The 18,015-nt window shown below is 43.1% G+C and overlaps 1 protein-coding gene across 2 annotated transcripts in view; it reads left to right on the plus strand.

Moving 5' to 3' along the window:
- Positions 1-18,015, plus strand: part of stard9 (StAR-related lipid transfer (START) domain containing 9) — a 70,080-nt gene that overhangs the window by 33,931 nt on the left and 18,134 nt on the right. The window contains exons 7-21 of one of the 2 annotated variants that reach the window (XM_063183750.1): positions 406-518; positions 2,632-2,774; positions 5,776-5,843; positions 6,730-6,827; positions 7,306-7,536; positions 8,515-8,612; positions 8,995-9,105; positions 9,854-9,931; positions 10,183-10,260; positions 11,586-11,765; positions 13,583-13,637; positions 14,349-14,474; positions 15,422-15,501; positions 15,846-15,916; positions 16,973-17,169. In XM_063183750.1, the coding sequence (XP_063039820.1) occupies positions 406-518; positions 2,632-2,774; positions 5,776-5,843; positions 6,730-6,827; positions 7,306-7,536; positions 8,515-8,612; positions 8,995-9,105; positions 9,854-9,931; positions 10,183-10,260; positions 11,586-11,765; positions 13,583-13,637; positions 14,349-14,474; positions 15,422-15,501; positions 15,846-15,916; positions 16,973-17,169 (1,727 nt within the window). The remainder of the gene's footprint in view (positions 1-405; positions 519-2,631; positions 2,775-5,775; positions 5,844-6,729; positions 6,828-7,305; positions 7,537-8,514; positions 8,613-8,994; positions 9,106-9,853; positions 9,932-10,182; positions 10,261-11,585; positions 11,766-13,582; positions 13,638-14,348; positions 14,475-15,421; positions 15,502-15,845; positions 15,917-16,972; positions 17,170-18,015) is intronic. The other variant, XM_063183752.1, reaches the window with a different exon arrangement.

Raw genomic sequence — 18,015 nt, forward strand, 5'->3', positions numbered from 1 at the left:
TCTTAATGCCTGTCTTCTTCCTCTCCTGATTAGCCATCTAGTCTGACTGTTCTCTGTGTAGTTTCCAGAGGTGTCAAAAGTAATAAAAGAAATGCAATTTTCCCCCAATACAGGTAACTTATCTAAGTAAAAAGTAGACCTGTGTACTTCTCTTACGATCTGCTGACTATGCTCTAGTTGGATCAAGTTTGTGATGGGTTCTTGTTAGGTTTTTAGTGTTTTTCAGTAACAACACAGTCTGTCTACCTCATTAGGTACAGTGAAGTAAATGGTGTAACGGCTATGAAATATTTTGTGCTAGTGTTGTGCTTGTGTTGTGTTGTACTAATGTTGTAGTGTTGTAATATCATGTGCTAGTGCGAGTGTTGTACTGAATTTACTTTTACTTTTGACACCTCTGTGTAGTTTCCTGGAGATCTATAATGAGCGTGTGAGGGACCTGCTGAGGGATGGGGACCAGAAGAAGCCGGCTGTGCTGAGGGTGAGGGAACACCCGGAGACCGGCCCATACGTGCAGGGTGAGCTGAACACTAACACGTCTTACATCCAAATGGCTTATAGACACACTGTATGTGGGTCAATGACTTTTTTGGGCTCATGTGTCAGGTGGTACATCCACAGCTAATTCCCATAAATGAATTAGTAATTGGTCATTTATGTACACTACTGCCATAAATATGTGTATTAGCTTATGCACTAAAAACAAAACAAAAAATAATTTAATCCATACAATGGTGGCATTGGCTGTTGTTGTACCACCCTGACGGGTGCTACAACAAAAACGTTTGTCAATTCACCATAAACACTAACTTTAAAACATCATATTCTCCTTTATGCACATGGAATCATGTGTCCCAAATCTGCAGACCTTAGCATAGCCACGTCACCATATCTGGTGGTTTCAAATGGGGTTGGATAGTCTTTTGTTCCATCCTTCCTCTTTGCTTTGCTGCTTCCGCCACCCCGTGCTTCCCCTTTCTGCTTGGGGGAGATCTTCTTGGCAGAGCCACTGATGCTGAGATGGCTGCTTGGGATTTTTAAAGGCTGACTAAGTACCCGGTCGGCTGCGAGCGTGAAAGTTGTCCAAGAATTTAAAGAAGCCCAGACTTTGGAAAAAGTGTGATGGCAACTGGGGTTTTGAGGAAGTCTCTGTCATCCCCTCTCTTTTCCCCTGTCTTATTTATTTCATTTCGTCTTAGTCTTTGTTTTTCTTTTGCATTATTCTTCTCTTTCTCCTCCCTTTGTCTGTCTGTCTGTCTGTCTGTCTGTCTGTCTCTCGATCTGTCTCTCTCTCTCTCTCTCTCTCTCACTCTCTCTCTCGCTCTCTCTCTCTCTCTCTCTCTCTCTCTCTCTCTCTCTCTGTCTCTTTCCGTCCTCCTCCACTCCTTCTGGTCCGACATCCAGTCATTGTGTGCCGCAGGAGGTAGCTCTGAGCCTTATAGGAAGTGACCTCAGTTACCCGTGCCTCCAAGGACCTGACTACTAACACACACACACACACACACACACACACACACACACACACACACACACACACACACACACACACACACACACACACACACACACACACACACACACACAGCTTTTCCTCCAGTCAGTTAATGGAAGACTATCTTTTTATTGTTTTTTGATCACCATATTTCTCATATTTCCAAAATGATTTTAGTGTTTGATTAAGTTGTACCAGCGTGAATTGTCCTTCGGCATTCATTTTTGTCTCAGTACTTTTCCATAAGGGTCTATGTTGTTTTGAAAACATCTCCAGGTCAAAGACGACAACTAGTTAGATTGGCTTAAAGATTGAATGATTAGTCTCCTGTGTAAAATGAAGATGGTCAAAGTCATCACTTCCTCCTCTTGCCTTGGTCTCGCCATTTTCTCATGGACAGGAAACGTGACTCAGGTCATGAGTGATGTACACACAGTATTAGGTGTGGAACGGTTCACAAAATTCACGGTTCGGTTCATATCACGGTATCAAGGTCACGGTTTTCGGTTCTCTACGGTTCCTTTTTTTTAGTTCATAATAAATGGTGCACGGGGAATATTAAACCACATTATATAACTGCAATTATAAAGTGCCCTCTTTCAAGTGATCAGACTTATCACTAAATATTCTACATATGGTTTGTATAGGCTTATAATGTGAAAATGGTGTGATTTTAATTGTGTCATCCTCTGATTGGTCTTAAATGCTAATGTGTTAATCAGAGAGACCGGATAAGATACTCCTAGATTCTCTGCTTTACATATTTTTCTGAGCAGTACATGAATTGCGGTTTGCCACGGACTGCATTTCACGGTTCGGTATGGTGTGTGAATTGTACCGTTTCGGTTTTCGGTGCGGTTTGTACCATCCCTACACAGTATCCAGCTCTGGACAACTGCATTTGATTCACACACTATCAACAAAAAGGAGAATATATCAAATAATGTGCTTCCTCATTTCATGTAACTTCTTAATGGACTTTTCACGATATTAAGTTATGAAAATATTACGTTTTGCTTATTGCAAATCTAATCCCATTTCCTGTTTACCCTATTGGGTAGAGGTTCATCTAATAAACTACTCTAGTAGATCTTATTTGTCTAGTGTGTCACAAGATGTTGTGTGGTTGTGTCACCCAGGTCTGTCCCAGCACCAAGTGACGGACTACAAGCAGACGCTGGATTTGCTGGAGAGAGGCATCAGCAACCGCATCACCGCGGCAACCCACGTCCATGACGCCAGCAGTCGGTCACATGCCATCTTCACCATCCAGTACACACAGGTGAGTTTCTAGTGTCAGGCCAGTGGTTCCGAAACTTTTTCTGCTGGCACTCCCTTTTGGACCTAAGAATATTTTCACGACCCCACCTCCCACTTTCAAAATTCAAATGTGTATAAAAAATAACTCAACATCTTACACAAATGCAAATGAACTCAACATCAATTCCTGTCCAGGGACCTACAGAGAAAAAATAGTCTTGTGGCTATATGTAATCTGGCTCAATTGTATGTTGTGATGTACTAAAGTAACAATGTATGGAATGATTTAGGTATATTATATGAAACCATTTATTCAAGGTTTTATGTAAACAGTCCCTTCTCTCCACAACCCAAATGCCAAAGATGTGTCATCTTACTCATTACCCATGACCACGCTCTTCTCTAATTCCTTCATGGGAGCTCACTACTTGTGCCTATTGCCAGCTATGATGTCAGGGCACACGCATCCTCACACATGCTCCTCAACTAGTAAACATCCTGTTAACATCCTGTTAGCTCCTACACCTTCAACCCTTTCATGCAGAGCCTCTATGTATTACATTACATTACATTACATTAGTCTTAGCTGACGCTTGTATCCAGGGCGACTTACAGTTATTTTAAGCACAGGGTATTGGTTAGAGTCCTTGAAGCAGTGTGAAGGCTAGGTGCCTCGCTCAAGTACCCCGCAGCCATGGAGTGGAAGGGATTCGAACCTGAAACCCTCTGATCTAAAGCCCATAGGCCACGACTACCCAATATTGTCTATGATAAGCTTGTTGTTACAAAAAGGTAATGTGCATAGAGTATCTGAATATGCTATTTGGGTAGTATCATAGCAATGTTGTTATGATATCGTTCATTTCATACAAGCAGTGTGTGGGATCACCCGTAATCCCATCTGCACAAAAGAGCTACAATTCAGTCACTCCAAGAACTAAAAGGATAACAAGAACGGCTATGGTGTTACACTGAAGCTAAGCATTTGGAAGAGAAAATCCTCATGTAAGGGTGGAAAACTACATCTTGTAAATTATACCTTTTTCTGTAACTGTAGAACAGTGAGCCTGTCATTATGAGTGGTGGCATTATTTGCCCACGATGTGCAGTAGCCTATTTGGCAACTGTGCTGTTAACCCCAACGTAGACTGCCATCAAGCAGCAGTGCTGTTAAACCCGACGTAGACCGCCATCAAACAGCTGTGTCCACAAGTCTTGAGCTGTCCCCTGAAAGCTGTTTACTTTTGAATGATTTGTAATGAATTAATAGCAGACTCTGGGAGATTGTATTTCTCAGAAAGCATTACATCACCTGGTCTTGATACGACCGTTTGATGCAGAGTCCCTCTTGCACTGCTGCGCTCCGTGAGGACGGGTGAACTCACAAGTCAGACTGTCAACATGGCATCCACATTTTCCCTCCTTGGCCTGCAGAAGTGCTAAAAGAAAGCTAACCACGTTGTGAATTTCATTAGCATTTATCAATTTTCTTCAATTGCTGAAATTCAGTTGCTAACTGTAGGTTAGCTCGAATTGTCTGCAGTAGCTGAAGGCAATATGGTAGATGTCAAGAACACAAGCATGGCACTGTTTTACCTCCCGTAAATCATCCCGGTCGGCTGCGAATGGAAAGCGCATTTGAGATCTGCTCAGCACATTCTTCCACAACAAGTTCTGTGGGCTGCCCGACCCGCATCTATACATTTCACTTTAACAACACTTTCACTTAACCAAAGGGCCTCATTTATTTTTACACTCTTTCTTTCTTGGACCTGATACAGAAAGGCATAACGTTAAACACAGAAAAAAATTGGCGCACGCAAAGCGTGCTACAGTATGATGTAACGGCACCCGCTGTGAATGTTTCATAAATCACGCTGGCTTGCGGGTTACCATGTACCGTTCGTAGATTCAGGAGCGTCCCATCCCGGAGAGGGCTCTCAACAGGGATGATGAGGAACACAGACAGCCAGAGGCGGACTTTCCATTAAGCAAATCTAGGCAATTGCCTAGGGCCCTGACCAATTTGTCCTCCATAGAGCCCCCTGACTGTAACATTCTTCATGGTAAACACACAAAAACATAGGCTTGATCTTAATTTGTCACTTATGTAAAGTAATCAGAGATATACATAGCCTATATGAGTCAAAACACTAAAATTGTACCAAAACTCAGAATTTGATGTCTATATTAAGACTTTTGAAAGCCCCATGTTTATATTTTGCCTAGGGCCCCAAAATGGCTAGATCTGCCCCTGCAGATAGCATACATAAGCCACCCCTGCAGCTGCTGTGGCTGCCATTGCTTCAACTGTAGCAACTTGAGTAACAGGAGGAATGGGACACAGTCAGCAGCCAAATGGGTTTTCCTTGTTTGCTTGCTTGTTTTCATGTTGCACTGAGTGAAGAGTGAGATGTGTGCTGCAGGAGCCACTTCTTTTCCCCAGTTCCATGTGCACACCATGCGGCTTTCATATGATTTCCAAGGTGTTTCTACGTGGACCTTGCAGGGGTCAGACGTGGCCTAATGGTTTTAGACATGCACTTTAAATCAGAGGGTTGCAGGTTTGAATCCCACCCTTCCACTCCCTTTGCCCTTGAGTAAAGCACCTAACCCCCATACTGCTCCAGGGACTGTAACCAATACCCTGCAAACAACTGTAAAACACTTTGGATAAGAGCGACAGCTAAGTGTATTGTAATGTAATGTGATGTAATGTACAGTAATGTAATGAAAAGTCAAGGTGCAGTCAAGAAAACACGGTACAAAATAAGAGGCTCCTACTGTATAATTAAGTATTATAACATGAGTGAGAGTGGTTTTGGTAATGTATTCCATGGCTATAGATACGTAGAATGCTTCTTGTCCAATTACATATTCAAAATTAGTTTGACTGTTCCCTACTGTAGTATGATTTCAAACTGTAAATAGGGAGAGTAAAATACATTCTATTCTGTTCCTATTTGTGTGCTGGTTCAAGTTGAATCCTCTGACGGCCATGTGTGCTTTTTAATTGTTACCAGGCCACCTTGGAGAACAACCTCCCCTCGGAGATCGTGAGCAAGATCAATCTGGTGGACTTGGCCGGCAGGTGAGGTCACTTCCTTCTCTTACCTCTCGACTCATCATTGCTTGGCTATGACCCTGCTGTGACCACCAGGACATCTTCGTCATCATGCCTGGCTTTTTAAATACCTCTGGAGTGCTCTCAGAACCTCTCTACTGTAGTCTGTGTACATACTGCCATCTGCTGGACACTTATTTTTAACAGGGAAATGGTTTGCACACTGCTTGCAAAAGAGTTGTTGTACTGAATAAAAGAGTATTTCGATTATAGATGATCTTCAGGCATTTTACAAAACATAAAAGAATGCGGACAGGATAAGGAGAAAGAGGCCTGCCCCTGGGGCCTGCCATCCTCACAGTGCCTTTGAAATGTTGCTTTCGTCAATACATTAACCCATAAGAAGTTTGCGAATTCTTACCCCTTTCTTCTCAAGTTTTGATTTGGGACCTGCTCAAGTTTTTATCTTGAAACTTGACTTTGTTAGTGTAATTGGGCATGTGCATAACAATGTGCAGTGTATCTTTAGTGTGAAGGCTATGCTGCTGCTCTAATAGGTCCCACGGGTCATACGAGAGATGTTGGTGGTTTAGGAGAGTTGGTTGTGTTTTCTGCTTACTCACAGCAAAATTACAGTGTTAATCCTACACTTTTCTTAGAATACTGCTAGTTCAACAATTTGGGTGTTGAATGAACCCTTAGACAGTTGTAAATATATGGTTTAACAATATTAATTTAACACTCAGGGTTGAATGTAACACTAAAATCATCCCATTTGACTTTAGTGTTAACTGTCTAATAACACTGTGAAGGAAAATGCACATCACACTAATATGAGAATATTCTCAGGTTGGTGTTGAAATAACACTGCATATTTTCTGTGCTTGTTGTTTCTTGTTTCTCTGATATACAGTGAGAGGGCTGATCCACAGTACTGCAGGGATCGCATCACAGAGGGGGCCAACATCAACAAGTCCCTGGTCACACTGGGCATTGTCATCTCTGCCCTGGGTAAGCAGCACACCTACACCAAGCTGCTAATTCACAATACATTTTCCCAGTGTTACTATAACTCTTTGAGTGTCAAATTTAACACTCACAATGTTGATCCTATGTTAAATGAACATTTCCGTTTTACTGTAGACTGACTGGTGATAATTGACTGCTAATCAGAGAGTGATTTGGTAGGCCTATTGATTTATTCATTGGTAAAGTGGTTGATTAATTTATGCATTATTTATTTTTTCGCTTTTTATTTTGTGGAAATGGTGAATTCAGTGTTCTGTTATACTCTCTACTCTATTCTTTTTTCTACTTTTCTGTTTACACACACACATACACGCACGCACATTACATGCACGCACACACACACACACATGCACGCACGCACACACAAACCCCACACACCCATAAACCCACACACACTTGCATAGCTTGGCACCGTTTTTTCTCACCATCTCCTCTGTCTATCTGTCTAATCTGTCGGCAGCCCAAAACTCGCAGATGTTCAGCAGCTGTCCGAGCATCAACAGCGTGGCGAGCGAGGCGGAGGGGAGCCTGCTAGGAGGCGGCGGCAGCAGCATGTCCAGCTCTAGTGGCAGTGGTGGTGGAGGTGGGGGCGGTGGCCGGAGGCACTGCTTCATCCCCTACAGGGACTCTGTTCTGACCTGGCTCCTCAAGGACAGCCTGGGCGGCAACTCCAAAACCATCATGATAGCCAGTGAGTACTGTAGTTAGCCTGGCAGACAACTCCATGATAGCCAGTGAGCACTGTAGTTGGCTTGGGCCCATCCATACTACGGTGACACTCCAGGCTCACTATCTAGAATATTTCTAGATATTCTAATTCTAAATTCTATCGACAGGGGACCATGACTTTGAACATTTTTAACAGCTTGATGGGGTATGTTTAAGTCAACACTTATATGGTTAATACATGTTTTTACTGGTATTTATAATACATGTTTTTACTGATTTCATGTTGAAATTCAGCAAAATTAATGGGCACAAAATGTTTGCTAATTGGAATATTCTTAGGGACAAAAGAGGGGCAAAGCAAAAAAAAATTATAATAATAAATAAATTAAAAAAGAACCGTACTGTGTTAGTCTGTTAATCTTGGAGCCTCACTGGACATCCACAGGAGTCTTATCCCAATACCCCCAGCCCCAGGCCTCCAAATATTATCTGTATTTAACGATAACCAGGGCCTGTTGCTATGTAGTCAGGACTCGGGGCCTGTAAATATTGCCCTTGTCACTCGTCCAGACCGGGGGAATGGAGCTCTGGAATGGGAAGTGGGGATGCTTGAATTTGGAAAGATTGTTGTTGTCTTCTTCATCACCATCAGGGCCGCTGACAACATTTGCCGGGCCCTGGACAAAGACATAACATTACGTGTACATTTACAATACATTGCATTTGGCAGACACTTTTTTAACCAAAGAGACTCACAATCGAGGGCATAATCATAGCCAACATCACTAGCAGATACAAAGTGCACAGGAAATATACAGAACAACAAGTGCAGATGCTAAGTAGGGTTAGGTTTTTTCTTTTTGTTGTGAAAGGGTCGCCCCACCCAATACATAGCTACTAAAGAAAACCCAATTTTGGGTCCTCTCTCTCCCTGGGCCCGGAACAACTGACCCATTTGCTTCCCTGATCACCATCATTCATCTTTTGTCTCCTCCTGCAGCCGTTTCCCCCTCCTGCAGCAGCTACAGCGAGACCGTCAGCACCCTGCGCTACGCCGCGCACGCCAGGAACATCGTCAACAAGCCCCGCGTCAACGAGGTGGGAACGTTTACCTTGGTCCTTGGTGTTGTCGTGCGTGCGTGCATGTGTGTGTGCATATGAGTAGAGTAGAGAGTAGAGTGAAATGAATTAATCCCGAAGGAAATTCAGGTTTCTTGTAGCATACACACACGCAAATTAATTCACAAATATTAAACATTCATCTATTAAGAGTCTCTCAGTGCAATAATGGGGGGGTTAATCAGCAGGCATAGGCAAGTCATATACCAGGCGCAGATGGTGGGGGATGGGATTTGGCAGATCAGCTGCTACCGTAAAGGAGAAAGATAGAGATAGGTGTGAGGTAGATATATAGCTATGCTGTCCAGTCACCTATGACTATCTCTCTCTCTGTATCATTATTTTGTGAACTATTAAATAGCTGGATGGCCCTGGGAACAAAGGACCTTCGCAGCCTGTCTGTCTTGCAGGAGATGGCACGGAATCTGTAGCTAAACAGGCTTCTTTGTTGGGCAAAGACAGAGTGCAAGGGGTGATTATAATTGTCCATTATAGAGTCCAGTCTGCTCAGTGTCCCCTTATCAGTGTCCTCTTGTCCTCTTATGTGTGCGTGCGTGCTTGTTTTTCAATCCTTTACTCACTGCTTGAAGTGGAGAAAAAGAAGTGCAGGAGCCCTAACTGTCCGATTATATCATCCAAAAATAAGTGAAGGAACCCTCGCCACTTATAAAATGTGGCGCAGAAGATTAGGGCAGGAACTCTGATGATGAAAATTAAGAGGTGGGGGAACTGAGTTTCCCCCCCACTTCAACCACGGCCTGTACTTCCCCCCTCAGGGTCCAAGATTCTGCTTATCCAAATGATTATATGCCATGCGTCCAAACTTTAATCTGTGACTTCAGTACATAGTTTGTACCCGTCTTCATCAGGGCAAAAATGATGACGACTGGTTTGCAGTCGAAACGCATAGGCGTTATCCATTAATTGTAACTTTTTTCACCAAAGTCAGAGTGCCTCGCTTGGATCCTTCTGACTACCTCCTTCAACAAGGAGCCTACTGTTTTCATATATGTGGGATAGTCACAAACTATGTACTGAAGTTTCTCATGTCCTTTCTGAAGAGCACCTGATTTTTCTTCAAACAGTTGACCCAATGCAGCACTTAACTTTTCCTCTTTTTTAATCTGTGTGTCTTGCTGCAAACTGTGTGTCCACCATTGTGTACTATTGTGTGGCTTGTATTTCCACCATTGTGTATTGTTGTATGGTTCCTTCTGTAGGACGCCAACGTGAGGCTGATCAGGGAACTGCGCGAGGAGATTGATCGTCTGAAGACCATGCTGCTCGGCTTTGAAATGGTACGTTGCAGTTTGCTCTTATACAGTACATAGTATAAGCATTTAGTGTTATGCTGTTGGCAGATTGTAAAGCAATATGAACTATACCTCCATCTTGCTTTTAGAAATTAGACAGGTGCTTTATGTCGTTAACTTTCTTTAGCTAATTCTATAGCTACATTATTCGCAGCTTGAATGGTGTGAAAACCTTTGCAAAGAAGAAAAGCAAGAAGCAAAAAATATATAACCCTGCCTCCGTATTGTGCCTACAGCAGCGAAACCCCAGCCCATCTTTGAGCGACGAGAGAGACGGGAGCCTGTCGGATATTGTGCTACAGAATGAGCTCAAGGTGAGAAACCTCTTTCAATAGATTTCACATTAGATCCATGTAATCATCATTATATCTAATGAATTAATTGTCAGTACTTTCAACTATATTATTGTCATGCTTATAAAACAAGGGATGTTGTTCACTCTGGTTATTCTTTGTATGGAATTGATTTGAGCTCTTTTAATGTGGAAGGAAGTTGAAGTCTGTTCCACCTTGTTCATAATGTTAATGTTTTTTGGCACATGATTTAGTTGAACAAACAGTACTTCTCAGTATCGGTTTTATTTCCATTCCTAGTGTTTAGAAATAGAAAAATAATCAAGACAGCCATGAAATCCTGCCCATTTCTTCCACAAATAACCAGGCTATCTCATTTCCAACCGCATCGTTCCTAGCCATCAGTTAGATTCGTCACACTTTCATGGTAACCGCCACACGCAGATCAGCCCCCTTCCACATCTTTTCAATCGTGTGCAACCTTGGGACAACTTTCCCATTGACGCTCCTTTTAAACATCCTTTAAACAATTTAAGAAGTTTTTCTCTTAGGCCTTGGCCCTGGCTCAAATGGCTAAGGCACTGTACTGTTACGCCGGGGACCAAGGGATTTCCGATACTCCCCCATCTCTCTCTCTCCTACTCGCTTCCTGTCACCACCCCAGATTGTCTTTTCAAATAAAGGCATAACAATGCATAAATAGAATAACAAGCTTTTCTCATCAGTCATGTGCTGTTTACAAATTATGTTGAACAATTTTAGAACCACAATTTCAAGGCTGAAAAAGTAGATTACTAATACGCTAGTGAAGGTTTAACTGCATGCAGTCATTGAAGGAGGAATCAACAAATACCACAATGTCAAGTTAAGTCAACCTTTATTGTCAGTTTCTTCGTATGCACAGGTCATACAAATAAATTGAAATTGCTCAAAGTAACGTCCCTGTGCACAACCACTTGTCCAGGTGCTGGTGATGTGCAGTAAGAGTAATCCAAGTAAATGAAAGATGAATCACCGCACACTGGTATCTTTGCTGGTAGTTTATTTGGTGAACAACGCGTTTCGCTACTGCTTCATCAGGTTCACACAGAGTGAACCTGATGAAGCAGTAGCGAAACGCGTTGTTCACCAAATAAACTACCAGCAAAGATACCAGTGTGCGGTGATTCATCTTTCATTAACTTTAATTGAAATTGCGTTTCTCTCTGTCCCATACAAAGACATGGACATACACAGGGCTGACATTCAACCAGACATACATTAAAATGCAAGACAGGACCAGTAACAATGTAACAAGTAAGAAGTAATAATAAAGTGATTAAAGACAATGTCATTACCTGTCTCAGGTGGACCAGCTGACAAAGGACTGGTCGGAGGGCTGGAGCCATAAGCGGGAGCTGCTGGAGCAGTACAGCGTGGACATAAATCGGGACCGGGCCGGCTTCCTGGTCCACTCACTGGTGCCACACCTCATCGCCCTGGACCGTGATGTGCTCAGCACCGGGGTCACCTTCTACCACCTCAGGGTACATAGTGCCATTACATTTCATTTCATTTCATTTCATTGCATTGCACCTCATTAGGGGCAGGCGATATGGCAAAAATGTCATATCACATTTTTTTTTACATATCTCGACATATCATCTCGATTAAGATTTTTTTTAAATCACAGTCTTCCACCAAAAAAAACAGACATTTTAGGGCTACAAAACTTTCTGAACACCCCCACCAGGGCCTATATCCCCCACCACCAATACAGGAGGGCCCAGGCAAATGCCCTGTTCACCCACCCATATAGCTCTGTCCCTGATTCTGCTGTTGTGATGTTGACATGTCATATCAACGGTATATAATGTTAATAGAGATATTAATGATTTAGTGATTATATACTGTACTAGTATTGTTGCTGCTTATCCTGGCCTGTTTGTGTTTTGGCAATGGGCACTAAACAGTTTTTATCAGACCCGTGGTTGATGTTGTCAGGGGTTGCTTTGTAGTGGGCATATCAAGTACTGTAGATAAGCTTGTCACAGAACTGCTTCTTATTTTTGGAGCTTCCTGTGATCAAACGTGAACTTGGGAGCCACTTTGATGTTCTCTTTTTTCCATTTTGGAAAGATTTCTGCTTTTTTGGTTTAACAACTCACCTCTTTGCACGCACTGTAAGATTGCCTTCCACCTAAAAAATTGGTACTGTATCACTTCACATGCTAATTTAACCTTCTTGCCTTCATTATAATACAAGCTTTGCTTTCTTCTCTCTTTTTCCCTATTTCTTGCAAATTAGATTCTTCACTTTCTGCACTTCCCTCTACTTTGTAATTCTTCTGCTCTGCCAAAAAAACCCAGAGATAACACTATCGCAGGTAACACTGCATGCTTTTGTTCTCTCTCCTCCCCTCGCCTCTCTCCTTCCAACTATTCAGTACTTTCCTCTCTTAGACTTAACTTAGCTTTTTTTCTTTTGTATGCGTTGCTGTCTGAGCCCAAGATGTTTTACCCCCTGTCAGGGATGCTGAAAGCTTTGGCCGGGCCCGGCACAAAGTCATATATTGTATGTACTTAATACATACAATATAATGTGGACCATATTGAACAAAACCCCCCAACAAACACACACACACACACACACACACACACACACACACACACACACACACACACACACACACACACACACACACACACACACACACACACACACACACACACACAGAGAAACTCTTCCTGGGCCCGGAACAGCTAACCCCTTTGTCCCCCCTTTGTCGTCTTCCCTGTGCCCTGTACTCGTGTTGGACTAATGGCCCAGAGGTATGTTATCGCTGACGTCTGGGTTAGCCCCATGGGGCCACCATGGATTGTGCTGATGACAGGCCTGGCCCTGAGCCGAATCTTACCCCATTCCAGCCTCCATCCTTTCAGGCAGGCTTGGAGCTGAAAGCCCCCTACTTCCCCCTATCTCAGCTCTCGGCCACCTGGGACCACACCACGGCTCCACTCCTGGAGCAAGGCCTTACATAAGTAGGCCTTTTATCCACGGAGATAGACCCTAGCTGTAAACAAGCACTCTCTCCTCTCAGGCCTCTCGTCTTCAGTGAAGCCAGCCAGGCCGTGGAGACAGGCTCCTGAATATAAACTAAGGAAATGCACTTTCATATCGGCAGCGTAGACATGTTTTTAGTTTTGTGTGTGTGTGTGTGTGTGTGCATGTGTTCATGTTTGCGTTTGACTGGGCGCAGCCAGCTGTGCGCTCACTAATGCTTACATCATCTCTCATCATCCGCTCATGTTTTTGTGTTTGTTTTTGTTTTTGTTTTCTTTGTTTGTTAATTACCTGCTACAGGAAGGGTTAACCAGAATTGGATCTCAAGCCACTGACCTGGAAGAGCCCCAGATAGGTAAGTCCACATTACGGATGTGATTAAAATATATAAAACTAGTAAACAACACAGCATCCAAAAATACCAAGCATTTGGCATGATTGCATAAATCATAAATTATCTCAACAACTTCATCAGTAAACGTAGTTCAAAGAGCTGTTTTTTTACAGCAATGTATACGAGTTGTCTGTGAAGACTCTCATTCATTCAGGTCAATCCACAGTTCACTATTGGTTTTGGGCTTAAACGATTCCAAGCTCCAAGAAGAAGTGCAGTTACTTACATCTAGGACTTTAGGACCTGCATGCAGGGCCGTTGCAGCAATTTGTGGGCCCTATGGACAATCAGCTCCAATGGACCCCCAATCATACATGTATATCTACATAAATCAGACGCTGTTCAGGCCCCCTATGCACACGGGGCCCTAGTAACTCAGTCAGACTATACCCCCTTGTACGACATCCGTGCCTGTATGAATGTATGAATCACAGTCTCAGGGTAACAATTTTATTTTGCAGTGTCTCTTTAAGTGTAACTACTTGTATCAACATGTAATATTATGTACGTACACCGTACATACCTAACCCTAACCTATCAAGTACACAATGTCAGATGTTATTACATTGTTTGTTACACAATACCTAATGAATGTAACCGGGACAGTAGAATTAGGTGTAACTGGATGTGGTTTTCGTGCCTGAGTGGATTCTGTTCCATGTGCATCCACAGCCCTGCCAGGTAGTACCAGCTGTGAGATTGAGAACCAAGGAGGCGTTGTGACCTTGAGGCCAACTCCGGAGCAGGTGTGCACCGTGAATGGGCGGGAAGTGGCCGCCCCCTGCAGACTTGCACAAGGTAATCTAACACTCTCAATCAGTGACTCTCCAACTGTGGGCTGGAGTTGTATTGCTTATTAGGTAACACTTTACAATAACGTCCTATTCACAGCTTGATAAACACTTTATAAATAATGAACTAATTATCAACAAAATGTTTACAAATGTTTACAGCAGACACAGCACAGTTGCAGCGGCCCTTAAAAGTTGTCCTCCAAAGACCAGATGGCATGAAACCACATAAAACTCACACAGTGGAGGTTGATTCCTACTCCACTGTGCAGTCATAGTTGGGTTATTACACATTTACAAACATTTGTAAATGCTTTGTTAAATGTTAATTGTTATGAAATGTTAATAAAGTGTTGATAAAGCTGTGAATAGGATGTTATTGTACAGTGTTACCGTTTATTATTGTACCAGAGGCGGGCCCTGAACATTGGTGAAAATTTCACCTGGGCCTCAAGCTGGAAAAGGTTGGGAACCTCTGCTATAAAGCCTCATAATGTGTACTGTTCCAGTGGAACACTGTTCTAGTCATTGAAAAGACTTTACTCTCGTAGCACCGCACTACTATGGCAAAACACAGAGTCTTTAGTAATGCATGACAACTTCAGTCATTACCGTTCTGGTAATAGCAAAATTATACTGTAACAGGGGGCTTGTCATAAGATTTGAATGAATATAGATATTACTAAGTCAAAAGACTGTAATCCAGCAGACTGTAAACTTCTCTAATGTGTTGGTGTTGGGAACAGCATAGGCATTTAAATATTCTCCCTCCATCCTTCTCTCCTGCTACTGTGTCTCTCTATCTCTTCCTCCCTCCCTCCCACACACACACACACACACACACACACACACACACACACACACACACACACACACACACACACACACACACACACACACACACACACACACACACACACACACACACACACACACACACACACACACACACAGGTGCAGTGATAACCCTGGGACAGTACAAGTTCAGGTTTAACCATCCTGCAGAGGCAGCCTTGCTGAGAGCGCGGAGGCGGGTGAGTACAGTATGACCCACTGTAATGCTGTGCATGAAACGCCCCCTTGTGGCTGTCCTCTAGTACTGCAAGACTAGCTGACTACTCTGCATCATTGAACACATTTTAGGCTTCAATATGTTTTGTTTCCATAGATGTTTTTGTACTTGTTTTTATAAGATTAAATGAACAAAATCAGATATCCACAAGCTGGTTGGGCTTTGCAAATGAAGTAGAATGGAACTCCTTTTATGATGTGTTATTGTTGCTGTTCGTAAAGATGATGGCAGTGGTGGTTGTGATTATGATTGTGGTGATGTCAGCTCAGCCATTTTTAGCCAAGCTCTTTTCCTCTCCCTCTGCAGACCAGTTCGGGTTCCCTGGACACCAGCGGTCCATGCTGCGAGTCCAGCACTCCTGATGCCGATTGGAGGAGGTAAACACATGACCTCATCCCTGGCCCCAGCTGGCCTCTCTTGCACGGCTCTCTGCTGTTTTTCATAGATTGAAGTAATCGAGAGCATGAAACGGAGCATTTACTTAACGGCCGACCTATCGTTCCTTGACTATTTGACTATATTATTGGGATTATCTGGCTTGGAAAGAAACAAGTCACCTCCATCAGAGCCATCGATTTTAAAAGTTTTGGTAAAAAATGGAAGGACATGATTATCATCTTTATAAACAGTTGTGATGTTTTTCAAAACTGTCATTGTTATGCCCGTATTTTCTGAGTTTGAAAGAGTTGTCCTGAACGCAGTACTGGGCCAACAATAATGCATCCCCCTTGGTGCTCGCTAGTGCAGGGTTGTTTACTGAACAGACTGGGCAGTTGCCTGGTAACGTCCGAGATGAGAGGCAGGGCTGGCACACACCACCCCAGAGTGCAGTGGCTGACACACTTGTTGAGCTCCACATACTCTTTAGTTCTGCGAAGCGAATGGTTTCCCATAGCAAGGAGAAAAAAAGGAAAAAAATACCAATCTTCTCCCTCTATTGGACTAACTTGCTGGCGCGAGGCGGATGTTATTTGGCTGAATTATTTGGCCTGTTGCTGTAGTAATGTGAGTTAATGACATCATATTTTCCATTTAGTTTTTGTTTTTTTACTTTTTTCCCCCCTTGGACTGTTTTCCATCTTTCTAGGAACAGAATCAAGAGAACATGTTTTTTTCCTTTAGCTTGAGTTGAACACATTCGCACAGCAAAGCAAATTAATTTTCCTTTAAACTATGAAATGTGTGTGGTATATTGCAGCACATATTGCTGTGTCTTATTACAGTTATTGTTATGTTATCTGTTAAATTGGCTATGTATTCACTCATCTCTTTTCTAAAGGCTCATGTTTCTGAGCTTGTGTATTTTGTTTTCTCGTCTGTTTCAAGAGGTTGCTACGCACCCTGGTCACCTAGATCATATATCTCTCTGTGTCTTTATACGACTGTGTGCAGATAAGTGTGTTTATGTATTCTCTCTCCTGGCGTCTCTGCAGTGTGGAGGGAGACGGTTGCTCGGGAGACGCATCTCCTCCTCCTCCTTCTCCACCACCTCCTCCTCCGCCGTGGCGTCGGGTGGAGGAGCAACAGCGCTATGTGGAGCTCCTGCACGAGGAGATTCAGGTGGAGCAGAGGAGAGCCGAGCAAGACCTGAAGGTGGAACAGGCCAAGGTCCATCAGCAGCAGTCTGAGAGTGAGTACTACTGTAGGCTACAATACAGGGGTGCATTTCTGGAAAGCGTAGTTGCTAACTATGTTAGCTACTTTGTTGGTTGCAATGCAATTTCCCATTGGACACTACCAAAATTGCTAACTGCTAACAACTACGCTTTCCAGAAATGCACCCCAGTGCTGCTGTGTGGGCTCTGTGATACGTCAGCGTCTCTCAAGGCTAGCCAGCTCACTGACATATAAGCTTTACATTTGGAGAAGGCTGTGCTACTGTATTAGTGAGGCCAATGCCACTGATGTGCCAAATAGACTCGGAGAAATTCTCAACAGCGTTGATGATCATTGATTTCTTTGGGGATGGGATTTAGTATAAATAGAGCCACATTTTACGGAATGAATTGAGTCTTGCAGTTTGGCATTGCTCCAACGGGGGGTTTTTAGGCTTTGCATCCGACTGGGCACAGACTTTTTCTGTCGATAGGAAAAGCCATGCATCTTCTCTGTTGATACCAGAGAGTTTATGTATTAGGCCTTTGCCAAAGTCCACTGACAGTAGGTCAGCAATGCCTTCCCTCCCTCAGTAAATTGTTGTTGTAAGTTATGTTTTGGGTGTAGCTTAGCCTATGTTATGTTTGCTAGCACTGATTTTGGCTTTTGAGGTGCTTTGTTGAGCTCTACCATTGCTATGGTTTACGACTGGAGGGGAACAAACTGTAATTTGGCCCCTTTTGTAAACATCAGTTGACCACAGCAACAATGTAGTAACAATGAAAACTGAGCATGGAGGAAGAGGCGGAAAGAACATACCAGATCAGATTGCCAGTAGCATTGCTTCATTATTGTTTGTCTGCCCACCATAGTGTTCAAC

Source organism: Engraulis encrasicolus, chromosome 19 (assembly GCF_034702125.1).
Source record: "Engraulis encrasicolus isolate BLACKSEA-1 chromosome 19, IST_EnEncr_1.0, whole genome shotgun sequence".
Classification (NCBI taxonomy): Eukaryota; Metazoa; Chordata; class Actinopteri; order Clupeiformes; family Engraulidae; genus Engraulis; species Engraulis encrasicolus.